This window comes from Halichoeres trimaculatus, unplaced genomic scaffold (genome assembly GCF_033239565.1).
Source record: "Halichoeres trimaculatus isolate MK-OKI-2021-1 unplaced genomic scaffold, fHalTri1.1 fHalTri1_scaffold_7, whole genome shotgun sequence".
In the NCBI taxonomy this organism is placed as follows: Eukaryota; Metazoa; Chordata; class Actinopteri; order Labriformes; family Labridae; genus Halichoeres; species Halichoeres trimaculatus.
In genome coordinates this window covers 572,438-590,065 of record NW_027437185.1, presented here as the reverse complement: position 1 = coordinate 590,065, position 17,628 = coordinate 572,438, and the positions used below count along the sequence as shown (strand labels likewise).

General features: G+C 41.6%; 1 protein-coding gene, 1 long non-coding RNA gene and 1 other non-coding gene across 3 annotated transcripts in view; 2 read left to right on the top strand and 1 right to left on the bottom strand.

Moving 5' to 3' along the window:
• The window catches only part of ugl (ureidoglycolate lyase), a 33,465-nt gene extending 29,761 nt beyond the window's left edge, over positions 1 to 3,704 (bottom strand). The window contains exons 1-2 of the mRNA XM_074674527.1: positions 3,597 to 3,704; positions 3,439 to 3,506 (exon numbers count right to left, since the gene is read on the bottom strand). Coding sequence (XP_074530628.1) covers positions 3,439 to 3,444 — 6 coding nt within the window. The 5' untranslated portion in view covers positions 3,445 to 3,506; positions 3,597 to 3,704. The remainder of the gene's footprint in view (positions 1 to 3,438; positions 3,507 to 3,596) is intronic.
• An 8,214-nt stretch (positions 3,705 to 11,918) lies between these two features.
• On the top strand, positions 11,919 to 15,347 carry LOC141793519 (uncharacterized). Its single transcript, XR_012598413.1, has 4 exons — positions 11,919 to 11,935; positions 12,937 to 12,985; positions 13,161 to 13,229; positions 14,652 to 15,347. It is a non-coding gene; the product is annotated as an uncharacterized LOC141793519 (long non-coding RNA).
• On the top strand, positions 11,982 to 12,185 carry LOC141794041 (small nucleolar RNA SNORA74). The gene has a single exon (XR_012598488.1). It is a non-coding gene; the product is annotated as a small nucleolar RNA SNORA74 (small nucleolar RNA).
• Positions 15,348 to 17,628: the final 2,281 nt, after the last annotated feature.

Below are 17,628 nucleotides of genomic sequence, written 5' to 3'. Positions count from 1 at the left end.
AGTGTTTTTACCACTTTCTTCCTGAATCAAATGTTCAGATGTGTTGTAACATGGAATAGTTCATTGAGTAAGAAGGGAGGGGGAGGACCCAAAACCATCATTACAGATTAAACCTTTTGATGAATTTTGAAGCATGTGAAGTAAGATTTAGAAAAAAAATGCTTTCAATTGAAGAGAACTTCATAAATCAGTTTTTAAGAGATGCTTTGGGGGCCCCTGGGAATCTAGGGGCTTCCTGTGAGGTTTGACAATCTGAGCAAGACCACTGCGCTCCGCTGCGCGGCACTTGTGGTGGAATTTAGGGGTAAGACTCGAGTTTAATTTCCCCATAAATAGCGCAAAATGTCATGGTACACGTGTGAGAGTTACCCCAACAGTTGAGGAAACTACACATTAATACACGGAAAACTACACTGTAAGACAGCAGTGAAGAGCACCGTGCAGATATCTGTCTAACATAAGTCTGGTTCTGTATGAGGTTTCTGCCCGTTAGAGCAGTGGTCCCCAACCCTGGTGATTTATTGTTGCTGTTGCAAATGTTTTAAAACTGTTTGAATAAATTATACATTTTATCTTGAACTAAATTAGAACTAAAGTTAATTCAAAATAAATCTATATTTTTTGAATATCACTCCTGACTCTGGTTTCTTCACTTGCTGCCACTTTGCCGTGTCTCAGTAAAACTAGTCTTCTGGGGGTTAAATCGAAACTTGGTAATTTCCTCAAAGTTATAATTTGGGTCTAACCTAGAGCGCGGTCACATTCAGTAACTTGTTTAGCCTAATCCCTAAGAGAAAGTGCTTTAAGGTCCTGGTCTACCTTTGGACTGAAGAACCCAGAGACACCCTGTTTAACCATCTGAGGGACATATTGCAAAGAACATCTATAAACCTCACGGATGAGGTAGAGTTCATTTTGGATGTGATGCTTCCGGAGGTTTTTTTTTTTTTTGTACACTGTAAGACAAACAAATTTTTTTTTTTCATGATACTCTAAATCACTTTCTCTTGGTAGGCTATCATTCATGGGCTTTCCATAGTACACAACATGTCCCTGCCCCAGGCTGAGGAGGTGTTCATTACTGGGCAATGCTTACAGCTAAGGTTAGAATAGAGAATTTAACTGTATTTCTAACAGAATAACATCAAGTCTTTATTAACCTACGTTAAAAAGAGACACTATACCTTAAGTAAGAATTGTATAATTGTGCTAATTTTTGTGGCACATTTTCTAGGGTACTGTTTTCTGTGTTAACTACATTAACTAAGCAGGGATTTTTATGTCTTTGATTTCTGTGACAGAGAGGAATTTGAGAGGAAGATCAGCAAAGAAATTTGGTAACAATGAAGAATCTTCTGAGGGAACCCTTTCATTTTGCTTGTTTTTTTCTTGTGTTGTGTTGTGTTTTGTGTGTGAGTGTGTTTTTTGGGGGGAAGTGTGTGAATGTACAGAGAGGGGGTTTGGTTGGTGGGTGGGTGGCAGGTGAGGGGGAATATAATTACTGAAAAAAAAGTTTGTGAGTTTGATGAGGAACCCTAAACCTACATAGAAATGTCTAAGTTAATGTGTGCATGTTAAGATTTTTTAAAATTTGTTTTTAATATGTGTTATCATGAGTCAACAGATTTTTTTGCTAATTATTATTGCATAAATATTGCTCAGTTACGCCGCAGACATCTCCAGTGGGTTCGATTTTGAGAATCACCGCCATGAGCTGAAAGACAACTCCAATTCACTGGGTGGCGCTGTTGAAAGAAAAAAGCACCGTGGGACTGCAGCCGTGAGACTGCGGATTGCAGGGATACTATTGAACCAATAGGCAAACAGTGCAACCCAAGACACACTTAGGGCCGCCCCCTCATTTGAATATTATTTTCCGCTGTTTTTTATGCTGGCAGTGTCTGCTACAGTTGAGCGCTTTTATTGACTTGTTAATTGATATTTAATTCTATTTCTACATTTATTTTTTATTATTTTCTCTCTATTTATTTTTTTACCTATTTATTTATTTACTTGTGTATAATTTTTATTTTTTTATATTCACTTTCATTTATCTTTAATTTTGGCAGTTTTGTTCCAGCATGTAAAAATATGATGTATTCCCGAGGACTTCTTCTATGTTTCAACAGATTTCGTCAACTTGAAATCCTCTGACACCTTCAGTTGAAGGGCTCTACTTTACAGGGTCCTTCTTTAAACTGGAACAAAGGGAGCTATAAAGAGACAGGAGCTTGCATAGGATGCACAGGGAACTCAAGGCCTGCCTAACCTGGAAAACCACAGACTGTTTACAACACAATTGTAGTCCTAGTGGGACCTCACATTGGTTTCAGAAGAGGGGCTGTGATGCTCAGACCTGTGTCAGTTCTCATTGCAATAATGCCGGTAAACATTTTGTAAAACAAAATAAAAATAAGAAAAAACTCTGGATATCTCAGCCCATAGATCCGTATATCTGAGGTGGCCCAAGTGTTATTTAATTTAGCCATGCTCCCAATCTTTGTACAATCCAGCAAAAATCTTAGCCTTAATAAGACAAATAATGTAAATGTAAATAATGCTTGGAAAATACTGTGTTTATTTTCTTTTATTTGCACAGGCTGTTAACATTTTGATTTCTGCTTTAAAAACTGTCATTTAACATACAATACTCATTTCTAAGGAACTGCAGTCTTTAAAAAAAAAATCCTACTGGTTTCATTTTTAACAGCAGAGGTTGCCTGAACTGAGACAAATGGTTAATGCTGTTTTGAACAATCTGAAAAATATTCTCTGTAACAAATTATCACAATTCTGGTCCATCACTGGAAATATTTCCAATCCTCATTACAATCTTCAGTCTGTTCTGCATATCTGTTAAACCAGCGTCTCTCAGTCCAAGTCCTGGGGACCCCCTGCCCTGCATGTTTTAGATGTTACCCCACTCCAGCACACCTGATTCAAATGAATGGCTCGTTATCAGGCTGGAGCAGAGCTTGATGACGAGCTGATCATTTGAATCAGGTGTGATGGAGTCGGGAACAGGGGTCCTCCAGGACCATGTCTGAGAAACACTGTGTTAAACAACCTTTAAAAAAGAAAAGGAGAAAGGGGGAAAGACAGAAAGTTTTTCTGTTCAAACCAGCTCAAAGCTTTTTAAAAATAACTCCTCACAACAGAGACAGCTTGCTGCTGTAAGGTTTGATTGGAGAACTGGAGAAGAAAGGTCCCTTCAGTTACTGTTTGAACAGAAGTTGTTTTCTTTTCAGATTGTTATTCAAGCCTCTTTGACACTCTTACACAGTTAACACTGAGACAGCACTCTGACTACTGCAACACGCCCAAATAATGAAACAGCTGAAGAGCAAAGTTTAGCGCTCAGAACACTCTAGATGTTCCTCTGGTCTACTGTCATGTTGTATGTCTTAGAGAATAAAAAGGAAGTGTGTAGGTACTCACAGACATGCTGGTGAAAACCTCTGTTGGCTTTGTGGAAATCAACTTTGGCTCTGGACTTTGTTTTGACACTGTTTGAACAGGGGGATGTCTGTCTGAATGTAAAGTTTAAAGTCCTTCATGTGTACTAATCCCAATCCAGTTTCCACTCACACCCTCACCTGGGGAAGAAAAAGTTGCTCTTCACCAGACGGTTCTCCAGCAGATCATCATGGCCTCAGACCTCCAGGTAGTGGTGGGTATAAATTCTGTATGAATCTGATATTTTTATTTATTTAAATGTTTAAAGGATGGTCCCTTAAGATGCAGCATCTTGTTTTGGAGGGAGTCCTTCACATAAATACATAACTAAACCAAACATTACAGAGTATACAGAACTGAACAGAAAAAAACAAAGACAATACAGTACATTACAAAACACAACATATAGACAACACTCCTGACCCCACCATTCCCTTTAACCCCTCCCAATAATGATTCACATTTATAACATCTGAAAATGATATATACCTATCATGATACTTACCCAATGCCCTCAGTAATCTTACATACAGTCCAAATACAAAAGCTAACATTTGACAACAGTTTATCACTGTTCATCATACACCAATATTGCCATCAGTTGAATGTCAAAAACAAAAACAAAAACAAGGCTTATATAAGTAAATACAAAGGAGTTTCATGCCGCGGCCACACCAAACGCGAACACGCGAATTTACTCGCGCGAATGGCCTGTCACGCGCCGCGTGAACGCCCGAGTCTCGCCGCTGGACTTTTTTGACAACCTGAGGCGCGAACACGCGAATGCGCGGTACTGCGCATGCGGAGTAGAGAGCTCATTCATTTAAAGACCGAAAGTCCAAAAGAGCAGCTGAATAACAATGAGCTGTGGTTTCTAAAGCATGACAGGAGAGTGTGTGAAAGCTTTGGAGATCACAATCAAGGCCTGCTGCCTCTCCCTGGTAATCCACTAGCCCTGCTTGGCTGTTCCCTGCGATCTCATCCCCGATCCCCCGAACCTCCGACACCCCGTACCCCCGACCACCCGAACCCCCGACCCATGTTCCCGGAGGTCTCCCTGGGGATAATGAAGGGGTGGAGGAAAGAGAGGAGCACAGAGAACTTCCATCTTTTCCCTGGCTCTGCCCCTGCCCCACTCTTTCCTCCTCTCTATCAGGCTCAAAACTCCACTGAGGAAAACACAGTCGGACTCAGTGATAGCCCGTGCAGGCAGATCCAGCTGGGAACGAATGTTTTCAGAACTTACATTCAAAACCTGTCTCCTCAGAGACTTTCAACCGAGCCTGCTCCTGTTTTTCCGGTCTCTGTAGAGTACACACGTCGTATCGTATAACTCTGGATGATGACACACCGCACAGATTGTTTTCTCCTCCATCCTGCGGCGGAGTTGGAGCCGGAGCAGGCGGCAGTTGCCCCCCAACGTTGTCAAAACAATGACGTCGTGGGGGAATATTTTGAACTCGAGCGAATTCGCGTCTACCGCCCAAACGCGTGAACGCTCCAAACGCGCGAATCGCGCCGCGAGAGGCAAATCGGCGGCTAAACGCATCTTTGCATTGACTTTGTATGTAATCGCGCCGCAAATTCGCGTTTGGTGTGGCCACACCATGGAATTAATAGATTTTAGAAAATCAGGCATGGAATTCCAGTCTGATGGAGCTTTATATTTAAAGGAAAAGATCCCAATTTCTTTGTGAATTCTTGGAACAAATAAAAAAATGATTATCCATGTGTCAAAGGTTATGCTGAGATATATATGGAATCAGATATTGTTTTAAATATAGAGATAGAAATAGAAATAGAGAATACTTTATTTATCCCCGAGGGGAAATACAGGAGTCACCGCAGCATTTAGGAAAACAAAAGTAAGAAAGAGTATAGAAAGTGCAAAAAGGTCCATAAGAAAATAGATGACGACATCCCGTCCACCACTCGTCCACCACTCTCCAGTCCAGCCAGTCTCCACCTCCACAGGGTCCAAGACTGAGCCTCCCCAGAAGTCTGTTCAGTCTCTGTCTCCTGGATCCTGTCTGCTCACAGCAGGTGGAGCTCCTCCAATGTGGGGTCGGCGTCCGATGTCAGCTCAGTCAGCCACGTCCGTGAACAGCACAATGCCGCTGGGTTAGCACGGCTAGCTCATCCATCCCCCGGAGCGAGATCCCACGTTCCCAACAAAGATGGATGGAAGGACAGGTCCACGTCGTCACCTCCCAGCTCACATCCGAGAACCAGCACGTCGTCCTCACCTCCTCCTCCTCAGCTCGAGGGAAATCATCAAGCCCTACACTAGTTAGCATTGACATGCTACAGGCTGCTAACAGCTAATTTCGCATGTAAACAATGCAGCCATGGTTACATGTAGGATCTCCAGACAAACACAGGAGAAAAGTAGTAAAAAATACCGCCGAAGCCACAAAAAGTTTCCACTCCAAATACAAAGATTACGAAAAAGAGACGAAGAAATTACAAGAAACGGACAAAGACGAGAGAGCTGCTGCAACAGGCAGCTACTTGGGTAGCGCCTAGCAACCGTTTATTTTTTTTTAAAATATGGAGGATGGTTATAATAAATACATTTGAAAATAAACTGAAGCCAGTGAAACTGTCTTCTAGCCTCAGGTGATAGCCAATTTAAAGAATAATATATAGTGTGCAGTGATGAGTTCTGTAGGGGGCATAAAATAAATCTGCAAAGCTTATTATAAATAACTTTAATGGCTGACAGATTGGATTCTGAGGTATTCTGGTATACAACATCCGCATAGTCAAGTAAGGGAAGAACAAGCTGTAAAATCATCTTTTTTCCTAACCCGTAAAGTAAAACAGTTTATTGAGCGATACAATATGCCCAGGGTGCACTTTATTTTTTGATAACAGACTCTATGTGTGTTTTAAAGGTGAGATGGGAATCAAGCCAGATGCCAAGATATTTGAAACATTCTGTTGTATCGAGTGAGTTACCATCCGGGTAAAATATAATCAGTTAATCGGAGTGTAAAAGTTTCTGTCGAGTACCAAATAACATGCTATAGGATTTCTTTTTATTAAGTAGGAGTTTATTGGGGGAAAAAAAAAACATCTTTGTATGTTGTCAAAATTTGACTGTAATTTTGGTTGTACCTATTTGTGAAATATTGAGCCCAGAAGTATAGGTTACAGTATCATCTGCATAAAGGTGAATGTGACAATCAGAACAGGCTTGAGGAAGGTCATTAATAAAAATACTAAACAATAGTGGACCCAAGGAAGAACCTTGGGGATACCCTTTCCATTAACATAACTGTGATGAAAGTAGGAATAGAACCATGCACGTCCTATGTGCTCTTTTGAAGAAGACGCTCGCTGTTACAAAGGCTTGGCGTTAACGCCAAGTGTCAGGACGGCTTTCTCTCACGTGAGGGGGAGACAATAGCTAAAACAATCAGCTCAGAACTGCATGAAAAATTAAAAGCATCGGAATTTTGGGGGACATAAATAAAACAGAGCAGGAAATTGTGTACATTGTTTTTGGTGTCAAGCGACGGGGAGTACAGCTCAGAGTTCCTTGGATTAATTAATCTGGGGACGTAGTGGATGGACTTGTGCAACTTTTCCATGAATGTGGATTAACGGACAAGTGGAGGACGAAGTTGGTCTCAGTGTGCACAGGCGGAGCAGCTGTCAACGTGGGAAAATACAGCGCCGTCATTCCTAAACTACGTCAGAGGGTGGTCATCGGGGATGCCCTTGTGCACATACTGTGCACCGCCCACACCCTAGAGAACTGCGCTAAATCAGCTGATCGCATGGTGCCGTACTGTGAGTCTTTTAATCGCTCTGTTGTCAAGGTGCTGAGCTTTTATTTACAGAAGGGGGTGCAAAAAAATTAGCACAACTAAAGAAACTGTGTGATGACAATGGCATTGCCTTTGTGACATTGGGAAAGTTTCACAACATAAGGTGGTCTGCGTGGAGACAGGAGACTCTATTGAAAATATGGAGACTGTTACCTGCCATTAGAATCCATCTGGCTACAAGTGCTGACAGTGACCTGAAACATATGCACAGAGCGTTTTCACTGTTTCCTTGCCAACATGCTTGACACAGGGAAAGTCCCTCTCCCAAGTTTCAGCAAGATAAACTGACTATTGGTGAATGCAAAGATGAGCTCATGGTAGCTATTGGACAGTTGACACTTTTAGTGGACAGTAATGACCAGCAGTACAGGAAAGAGGCTGTTTGCATTGTGGATGCTGACAGGGACAAAAATAATGTACTGAGAGCTCTAATTGGGGAGTTTGAAAATAGATATGAATCTCTCAAATCGTGTGATCAATTTTTAATTTTTGATCCTTCAACTTGGCCTCAGGAAATGAAAGACCTCCACAGTTTTGGCAACACCGCACTTGGCTCAACCAGGGAGGGAGGAGTAGGCCTACATCCTCTACCAAGACTACCGTGGACATGGTTGAAATTGAGGACATGGTTGAAAGCAGTGTGAGCAGTGATAATGATGAGGATGTCCAGCTTGTAGCATAGGTTTTAGCTTCAGGCAAACTGAGCTCAAAGAGCAGTCAGTTTATTTCAGTTTTTCAGACAATACATTTGGTGGTGCTTAAGAGCAGTGAGTTGATTTCAGAGTTTACAGAAAAATATATTTGGTGCTTAAAAAGATGTCAGTTGATTTCAAAGTTTACAGAAAAGACATTCAGTGCTTAAAGAGATTTCAGTTGAAAGGATTACTCATTTTTTGTTACTTTTGTTTTGCATCCAGCACCATGGAGCAGCTTATGGGGGATGTGAGCACACCATCAAGGCCAGGCAGGTGCAGGCTGTAAAGGAGAGCGATCAAGTGTCCTATGCTAAAGCAGTAAAGACTGTTGCAAGGGAGTACAGAGAAGAGAGGAGGGGGACAGCAATGCAAGAAAATTCAAGAGCAGAGCCAATCAGCCCTCCAGCAGACATGCTGCTAATGAGTAAGGAGTCATGTCTGTCATTTGTGGTTGAGGTATTAGCAGCAGCAAGACAAATGTTTGCTTCCAAAACTGCAAATAGCTCAGATATCATTCGGAGAGTAGTGGGGGCAGCCGAGAAATTCCTTGGAGCGAAACAAGGACCAGGAAAGTTATTCCAACACATGTCAGAGGTGCGGAAAAAAATACAGAAGCAGAGGGAGGAAAGAGAGGAGGAGGAAGACATAGCTGACTATGGGGAAGGATAATTTTTGAAATGTTTTGTGTTCTTCAGTGGAATGCCAGGAGTTTAGTGAGAAATGGACAGGAATTAAAGAAGTTTGTTAATAGTTTTGAGGATAAACCAGAGGTGATTTGTATTCAGGAGACATGGTTGCGACCTTGTTTAAATGATGTCATTCCAGGATATGAGAGCTTGAGACAGGATAGGGCAGAAACAGCAGGGAGGGAAGCAGTTGGTGCTGACAGAACTCATGGAGGTTGTGCAACTTTTATTAAGAACGGGCTGCAGTACAGGAGAGTGGGAGTGATGGAAGATCTTGAATGTGTTGCTGTGGAGGTGTGGGATAGTCAGAGTTTAAAGGGTAGAGCCCGTTGTAGGGACTATGAGAATGAGGTAGGAAATCATATTGAGGGTGAGAACAGAAGGGTGGATAGTAACAACAGAAAGAGTATCACCGTGATTAATTTCTATAATCCTTGCAATCATTTGGCAATGTCAGACTTTGATGAAGTAATTGAAAAGGTAAGGCAACCAATAATGGGCTGTAGATTTTTATGCACAAAATGGCATTATGGGGTAGTGTGCAAAGGGATAGCAATGGGAATGTTATAGAAGATTTTTTAGATAAGTATGGGACGGTAGTGTTAAATGATGCAAGACCAACCAGGTATGATATAGCTAGGAACTCTTCAAGTCATTTAGACCTTACTATAGCTTCCCCTAGTCTAGCTAGAGCCCTTGTACTTGAGAAAGAAGGAAAGAGGGACATTAAAATATGTGTGGAGGAATATTTGAAGGCAGCAAGTAAGAATAAGATCATAGTATTCACGGATGGATCCAGGGATCCAGATAGTAGGAAAGCAGGATTTGGGCTTTTTGTAGAGCGGACTGAGTTGGAGTGTAGCATCAGAGTATCTGATGAAATTTCAGTTTTTACAACAGAGTTGTTGGCAATTCTCTGGGCTTTAAAGTGGGTGGAGAGGGGTAAGTATAAAAAAGTCATCATTTGCTCTGACTCTGCAGCAGCACTGGAGGCCTTAGGGCAGGAAAAAGCAATGCTCGCCCAGACGTGGTGATGGAAATCTTAAGTATTATACATAGATAATTTCTTGTTGCTAGGCGCTGCCCAAGTAGCTGCCTGTTGCAGCAGCTCTCTCTTCTTTGTCCGTTTCTTGTAATTTTTTTTTGTCTCTTTTTCATCATCTTTGTATTTGGAGTGGATCATCACTTTGTATGGTTCATTGTTGGTCATGGACACCAAACTTTTTGTGTCTTCAGTGAAATTTTTACTACTTTTCTCCTGTGTTTGTCTGGAGATCCTACATGTAACCATGGCTGCATTGTTTACATGTGAAATTAGCTGTTAGCAGCCTGTAGCATGTCAATGCTAACTAGTGTAGAGCTTGATGATTTCCCTCAAGCTGAGGAGGAGGAGGTGAGGACGACGTGCTGGTTCTCAGATGTGAGCTGGGAGGTGACGACGTGGACCTGTCCTTCATCTATCATTGTTGGGAACATGGGATCTATCTCCGGTGGGATGGACGAGCTAGCCGTGCTAGCCCAGCGGCAGAGGGGCTGCAGGAGGGCAGAGTGACATCATGCTGTTCACAGACGTGGCTGACGGAGCTGACATCGGACGCCGGTGACACATTGGAGGAGCTTCACCTGCTGTGAGCAGACAGGATCCAGGAGACAGAGACTGAACAGACTGCTGGGAAGGCTCAGTCCTGGACCCTGTGGAGGTGGAGACTGGCTGGGCTGGAGAGTGGTGGATGGGCTGTTGTCATCTATTTTCTTGTGGACCTTTTTGCACTTTCAGTACACTTTCTTACTTTTTTTTCTTGATTGCTGCTGTGACGCCTGAATTTCCCCTCGGGGATAAATAAAGTATTTTCTATTCTATTCTTGATTGGACACAGAACATGAAGTCACATTCTGTTGGGTTCCAGGGCATGCTGGGATTGAGGGCAACGAAAAAGCAGACTACCTTGCAAAGGAAAGCCTGAAAAAGGAAATAAGTATTCATAAGCCCCTAGGGAGAGCGGAGCTAAAAGGACTGTTAAAGGAGGGATTATCAAAGGAGTGGCTACAAAATTGGGAGAGAGAGGACAGGGGGAGACATTATTTCACAGTTCAACCTTGTGTGGAAAGTAGGTGCTGTTGTAACATCAAGCCTCGTAGAGATGAAGTTAAGATCAGTCGATAGAGAATCGGACATTGTGGACTAAATCATTATTTGTCCATAATAGGGAAACATGGCACAGGATTATGTCAGTGTGGACAACCAGAGACAGTAAAACATGTCCTCCTAGAATGCAGCAGTTACAGAACAGACAGATGATGCCTTTTTGTGACAAGGACAGAGATAGGAGTGGAGGTTTTATCTCTTTTTTCTTTACTCAGCCATAACGAGAACCATCTAATGACAACCAAAGTAGTGCTGCAGTTCCTGCATGGAACGGGAGTGTATGATAAGATCTAGTTTTAAAAAAAAATGAGTAGGGACCAGGGGAGGGCAGTAATACGCCTTTGCTGCGTCTACGCTGCCGGAAACAAAGAAGAAGAAGAAGAAAGTTGCCTCCCCACAATGCACAGCGGCACACTGGCCTTTATAAATCAGAATAGGCTCTTATATCAGCCTCTCAGTCTCGTGTGAGCACATCCTGTGTGTGTACACCGCGAGCATTTCAACGGCAACATGGAGCTGTTTCACTGCAGCTGGAAACGGTACGAACGTCTCATCAGGAGTGACCTCTATGAAAAGTTTGATCACTCGTTTTTTCTTTCTCTGTCAAACGTCACCCAATCAGGTCTGTATGATTTATTTAGCGGTTTAAAATGATTGGTAAAAACCCTCAGCCACGTGCTAGGTAGAGAGCACGTGGCTCTGCTGGTAGCTGGTCTTCTGTCTGCATTACAGCTTAACACCATTACAACCTTTTTACATCCTTTATGAAGGGTAGTACAAATGGTAAAGTGCCAAAGAAGAGCACGATAGATAATTGGTATTATGCCCAATATAAATATTCTATATTATTTAACATTCGACTGTAACGGGCCGTTACGTCATCAGTTAACGTGAATAATGTATCGAGTGCATCCAAACATTGCTGCTTTAAATCTACTTATAACTTGTCCGAATCACACATGATTACTGTTTAAACCTAGATGTTCAGTGCTCATAGTGTCATGTCCTTTTTTCAGAGACTGTCCTCTGCGGAATGGTTGCTCCTTAACTGGGGTAGAGCTACTGACCTGATGCCCCACCTGGGGACCTCAGCTGGTGACACCCGTGGGCCCGAAGGTGAGTTGAGAGCTTCGTGAAGGACACAGGTCGTGGTGTGGTTCCCTCCAGCACTCAGTCAGCTAACCAGGCTTTGTTGGTGCCTGGCTCAGTGTTACAGCGCTGGTAGATGGTGTCTCTGTGCCTGGTCTCGGCTGTTGCAGGCTCTGTTTTAGAGCCTGTGCCTGCTGAGCTGCTTCAGAGCGCGGCCCACTGAGAGTGGTCCATCTTGAGCACGCAGCAGGATGGGCCTAGTAGAGGGCTGTACATTCACACACATTCACATATATCCAATATGCTCATATGGCAGCTTTTTTCACATGAGACGTATAAAATTACTATATTGCAATCATAGAGTATAAACTGCAGCCTAAATGTTTCCAGACGTCCGAACATAATTCTCTTTGGCGAGTTGCACGTTTTACTCTCTGCTGTTCAGCCGGTGCTCCTCTCACAGTGAGCTCCACGCTCTCCTGCCCACCCAGAAAAATTCTCCCGTGCATGCATGTTTTGGTATTCTGGGTTCCTGTGGCTTGTTTTCTAGGGTGTAGTTGCTTATGTGGGTTTGCTTTGCTGCCTGTATGACCCCTGATTCTCTCCAAACTCTCCACAACGAGAAAGAAATGCAACATGTTTTGACTTTTCTGCGGACTCTGCCCCCCCCCCCCCCCCCCCCCCCCCCCCCCCGATACTATTCTACAACTGAATACCAAAATACTGCAAGCTGGGATATTATCAGAAAACAAATCCAATGCAATTCAACCAGAGTCCATGCTCTCAGACAGAAGTCACTAGAGTCCTTTCAGCATGACCAACATCATCCAGATAGCTGATTTATGGAAATAAAAGTAATATCTCCAACTTCAGTTCATGATATTTTCAAAGTGTAATATAATATAATATTATAAAATAAAATCAGCCAGTTAAATTAAAACGCAAACATTGTTTTTTCCTGCACTAAGTTGTATTCAGGAACAGACTCGTATCTCTTCAGCTTAATGACTTCAATCCTCTGTTTTCAGATGGAGCCCTAAGCAGCTCGGTGTGGTACTGAAGGCTGACTGACCTGGGGTGAGTGTCTTGTCCTGTTCTCTCTTTTTGTGGCTCAGAGCTGTGATGAATGTAAATCAAACACATCATGCTGACAAAAACAGTGGTGAACCTTGATCTCTGAGCAAAGCCTGCAATGGGTTGTTGCCAATACCAGAGTCCTGATCTGTGCTAATGGTGGCTCATTTCTTTATAGGAGCTGGCAGTTTGACCTGTAGGAGGTGGTGGTCACCTGGAGGAGCAGAAACAGGCTGCACATCAAACAGTGAGGCAAAATTTCACAATATTTTTGGTGATGTGCATTTAAACCAATCCTGTACTGCCATGGCAGAGACCTCCTCTCTGCTTTGGAATCTTTGGATTGGAAGAAAAACATCAGGACTTTTGGCACAGGTTCAGTAAAGTCAGTTTACAAGAACCTGACTGAAGGCTTGAAACATGCTGTATGTATCAAAATATTAACTGTCAGGTTTTGATGTGAGCAGTCTAAAATTCATTTTTGTCTTTGAAGCTGACTGTCTGGTTGGGTGGGGAAGTCTTCCACTTGTGCTGAATCAAGAAGCCTAGGCTGTAAATGAAATGTGTCCTGAGAATTACTTCATGAAACATCACCTGCTGTGATCTTTTTCACAAGATTCAAATCAAGTTTGGATTTGCAGAAGCTTAATGTCTATTTCGGTTGTTGTTGTTAATCTGTCAACCTCTCAGATGCTCAGTGAATCTGAAAAAAAAAAAAAAAAAAAAAAAGTGGGATTTGTTAAAACCTTAGCATTAAGATACTAATTGGGACATGATTGGATGAACCTTTGTATGATACAGGTGCTTGTATCATGTAGGTGACCTAACCTGGATCACTGGAACTGTAAACTGCAATTATCCTTGTGAGGAACCAACATTCTTATTGCAGTGTTTCTCAGTCCTGGTCCTGGAGGATCCCTGTCCTGCATGTTTTAGATGTTACCCCACTCCAGCACACCTGATTCAAATGAATGGCTCTTTATCAGGCTCCAGCAGAGCTCGATGACGAGCTGATCATTTGAATCAGGTGTGTTGGAGTCGGGAACATAAAAAAAAACATGCAGGGCAGGGATCCTCCAGGACCAGGATTGGGTAACACTTGTCTTATTGTTTTAGCTGTTCTTGTATAAATATATGTGGTTTTGAGGTCATAAGCTCAATGATATATTTTACCATGGGGACCAACCTTTTTTCAGACCTTGCATCAACTGACAACCTCTGGCAATGGTAGTTTCAAAGTTGAAAAGCCTAAAGAAGTTTGATATATCCCATTAGAAGATGCAAGGATACTTTTTATTAGATAAGAGTCATATGTGGAAGGGCTTGCTTTCTCTCTACAGTCATTCCTAATTTCATTTACTCATGTGCTTTAAGTAAGTTTCAAATGTTTGACGACAAACTAAATAGGGAGCTGTTATAGCCCTACTAGTATTTGGGCAAAATTTGCAGTAGGTTTTGTTTGTACAAGTCATGAAATATATTTCTTTGGTAACATAGAGATTATGTCCCCCATCTGTCTAATCAAAATTAAACAAGTGCTTCTGTAGCCTGTGCACACAAGTTGTTTTACTTCAAAGGTGATGGCACCTGTGTAGTATTGTGCATTGACCACATTTTTGTACAAAAAAATATCCATGTATGTGACCATAATGTTATTGCCATTGTGCAGGAAACCGAGGTTTCCAAGTCTGGGCCAAGGAGGATGATGGGAAGTTGGGGATCCCAGTAACCATGCTGACTGGATAAGACCCAGTCCCATCCAACAGGCAGGATGCAACTATCCAGGGGAACCTATGGGATTACAGCACAGTGATTTCCAGGAAGATCTGTAGTCGGCAGCTTTAAAGAACAAATTTAAAGTTGGTGATGGAGGACAGAGGGAAATTTAATGAAGCAGGAGAAGAGACACACTGCAAGGCATGGAAAAGAAGACAAGGAAGGTAGAGCTAGGACAGGAAGTATTTTTAGACTAGAACTCAACCCTGCGGGCTTGTCTCTACACTCTGCTCCCTGAGAGAAGAGTAGAACAATTTTATTTTCAGGCTTTTTATGCCTTTAATAAGAGGATAGAACAGCAGATAAAGAAGAAAACAGAGTTGGTACAATGAAGTTCTTAAAACAGACCCAATGTGAGGAGGGGCTCTGCAGTCTCAAGGGTCACCTGCTTCATCAGCATGTACTATGAAAGAAGGGGTTCTCTTGTCTCAAGGTTCATCTTCTACATGACTTAATATGTAACCCCCCACTACCATATACTCCAGACTACTTGCAGCTGGTGGTCTCCGAGGCTATCTTTAAGGGCATAATTATGCAGTCTCTTTTGTCACACTGTGTATATACCCTGTTAACCTGAATAAACTTGAGTCAGAGGACTGAACCAAGCACTTGTTTGCTGTATCCTTTCTATCTCCCTTTAACCAAATATTTGGGCTTTGTCCAACTGGGAAGCTTCTGTTTTGTTTTTTGTTTTTAAACTTAGGCCAAGCCCAACCTAGAGGTCTTTACTGTTTTACCTGGGCAAAGCCCAACCTAGGAGTGTCTAGTATAGCAAGGGTAAGAGAGGAGAATATCATACAGTAAACAGGCTATGCCCAATGTTTCCTTTCCTTTTCAGCAGCACACAGGCAGAGCAGTTTCAGCTGGTGAAGTGTGGGTTTTCTACAAAAATAACCAAAAAACAAAAATAACAAAAATATACCATGTAAAACACTCACAGCTACTTAAAAATATACTTGCATTAGGCCTACATTCTCACTCCTGGAAATGGACAGAAACTCTTAACACTCAGGACTCAAATACATGTAGCAATGTTGTTCATTTATTTAAACAGGTGTTTCCTCTGGTGTCAGTTCTCAAAGTTGTCTGTGTTCTTTGCTTTCTTTAGAGTGTGAAATTGTTGTGAAAGAAGTAAAATGTAAAGCATATTTTAGATGAGCTGAACATTAACATGTTGCAGATTTTGGTCACAAGGTGACAATATTGTCTAAATTAACAATTATAAAACGAGTATATCCCATCCCAAAAGGTTCCTTCAATGCTTTTTAAATAGAAAGATTTATGATGTAGGCCAGGGGTGGGCAAACTTTTTGACAGAGGGGCCACAATGATTTTTAAAAACTGACAGCTGGGCCAGGCCTGCACCAGAAACGTACATATCAAACAGAAACATAATTAAAACATTACAGTACTTCTACTGACATTCACTATCAGTTTGCACAGTGTTGTTGATCACCCTTTTTTGCCAGTGTGTCAAAGTCTGGTGTTTGTTTTGTAGTGGCAATTCTCAAAGCAGATTTGAGGTGTTTATGTAAAAAGCCATCATCAATGGAGCCCAGATTCAATGATGAACCATCGCAACAGAGGAAAAGGGACGTGTTTTTTTACCCCAATTCAAACAGAAATTTGAATGCGCTCACATGAAGAGTTTGAACATGTTATCAGTAAAAGAAAGCAACACAGCTACAGCTGCAAGAGAGAGAGACAGCATGGAGAACATTGCTGCTTGGGTCAATGTGTGAGTATAAATGTAGTCCTTTGCAATCTCAATGACATAACAGGGACAATCTGTTTGAATTAAATGAATTAAAATTATTAATATGTGCATAGTAATTAGTTTGATTTATTTGATTTAGATGCAATCCTATGGGACTGACGCACACTTAGCAGCAGCTGAGGAAGAAATATAATAACATTGTTCAAGCAGGTAAAATCTCAGCATGATCTCGTGTGAGAGGGGGTTACCTCAATTTTAACATGCTTCACATTGTAGAGTAAATATTAAGTGGCTGTTTGTCTGTGCAGTGGTTTTATCCCAAAAATTATGTTTTCACTCACATGAATGGGTTTCTCATTAATATTATGTTCTGTTAAATAACTAAGCCCAATTAAACTAACACACAGGGGCGTAGCTACAATTAGGCAAACACAGGCAGTTGCCTGGGGCCCCAAGATTCCCAGGGGCCCCCAAAGCATCTCTTAAAAACTGATTTATGAAGTTCTCTTCAACTGAAAGCATTTCTTTTTTTCTAAATCTTACTTCACATGCTTCAAAATCCATCAAAAGGCTTAATCTGTAATAATGGTTTTGGGTCCTCCCCCTCCATTCTTATTCAATGGGCTATTCCATGTTACAACACATCTGAAAATTTGATTCAGGAAGAAAGTGGTGAAAAACCTTTTTTTTCCCCCACTTTTTTCTTATTTTCAACCAAGTGTGAAATAAAACCAATGTTGCTCTGAGATCTGAGATAAACATATCAGACTTTAGGATTTTAAGGACTTTATCTAGCCCAGGAAACAGGATCATTTTCTCTAAATCAAACTTTTTGAGTTGGTGATATCTTTTTTGGAAACATAACTCACTGGACAGGGGGTCAAATAAAAATACATTCACTTTAAAATAATAGTACCAAAAAGTATGGTAACTGTAAATATCACCTCTTTCAGTAGATTTTTTTCCAGTTTGATGTTGTACTTGATATTTACATATTTTTTCTTTAGTAAATTATTTTTTCAATATTTACCTATTGTAATGTTTTTCACTTCATCCTTTCTTGTTTGTTCCTGTTACTCTGTAAATTCCCCACTGTGGGACAAATAAGCTTCAATGGACCATAAAAGATTTCAAATCCAGGACAAAGTGGACT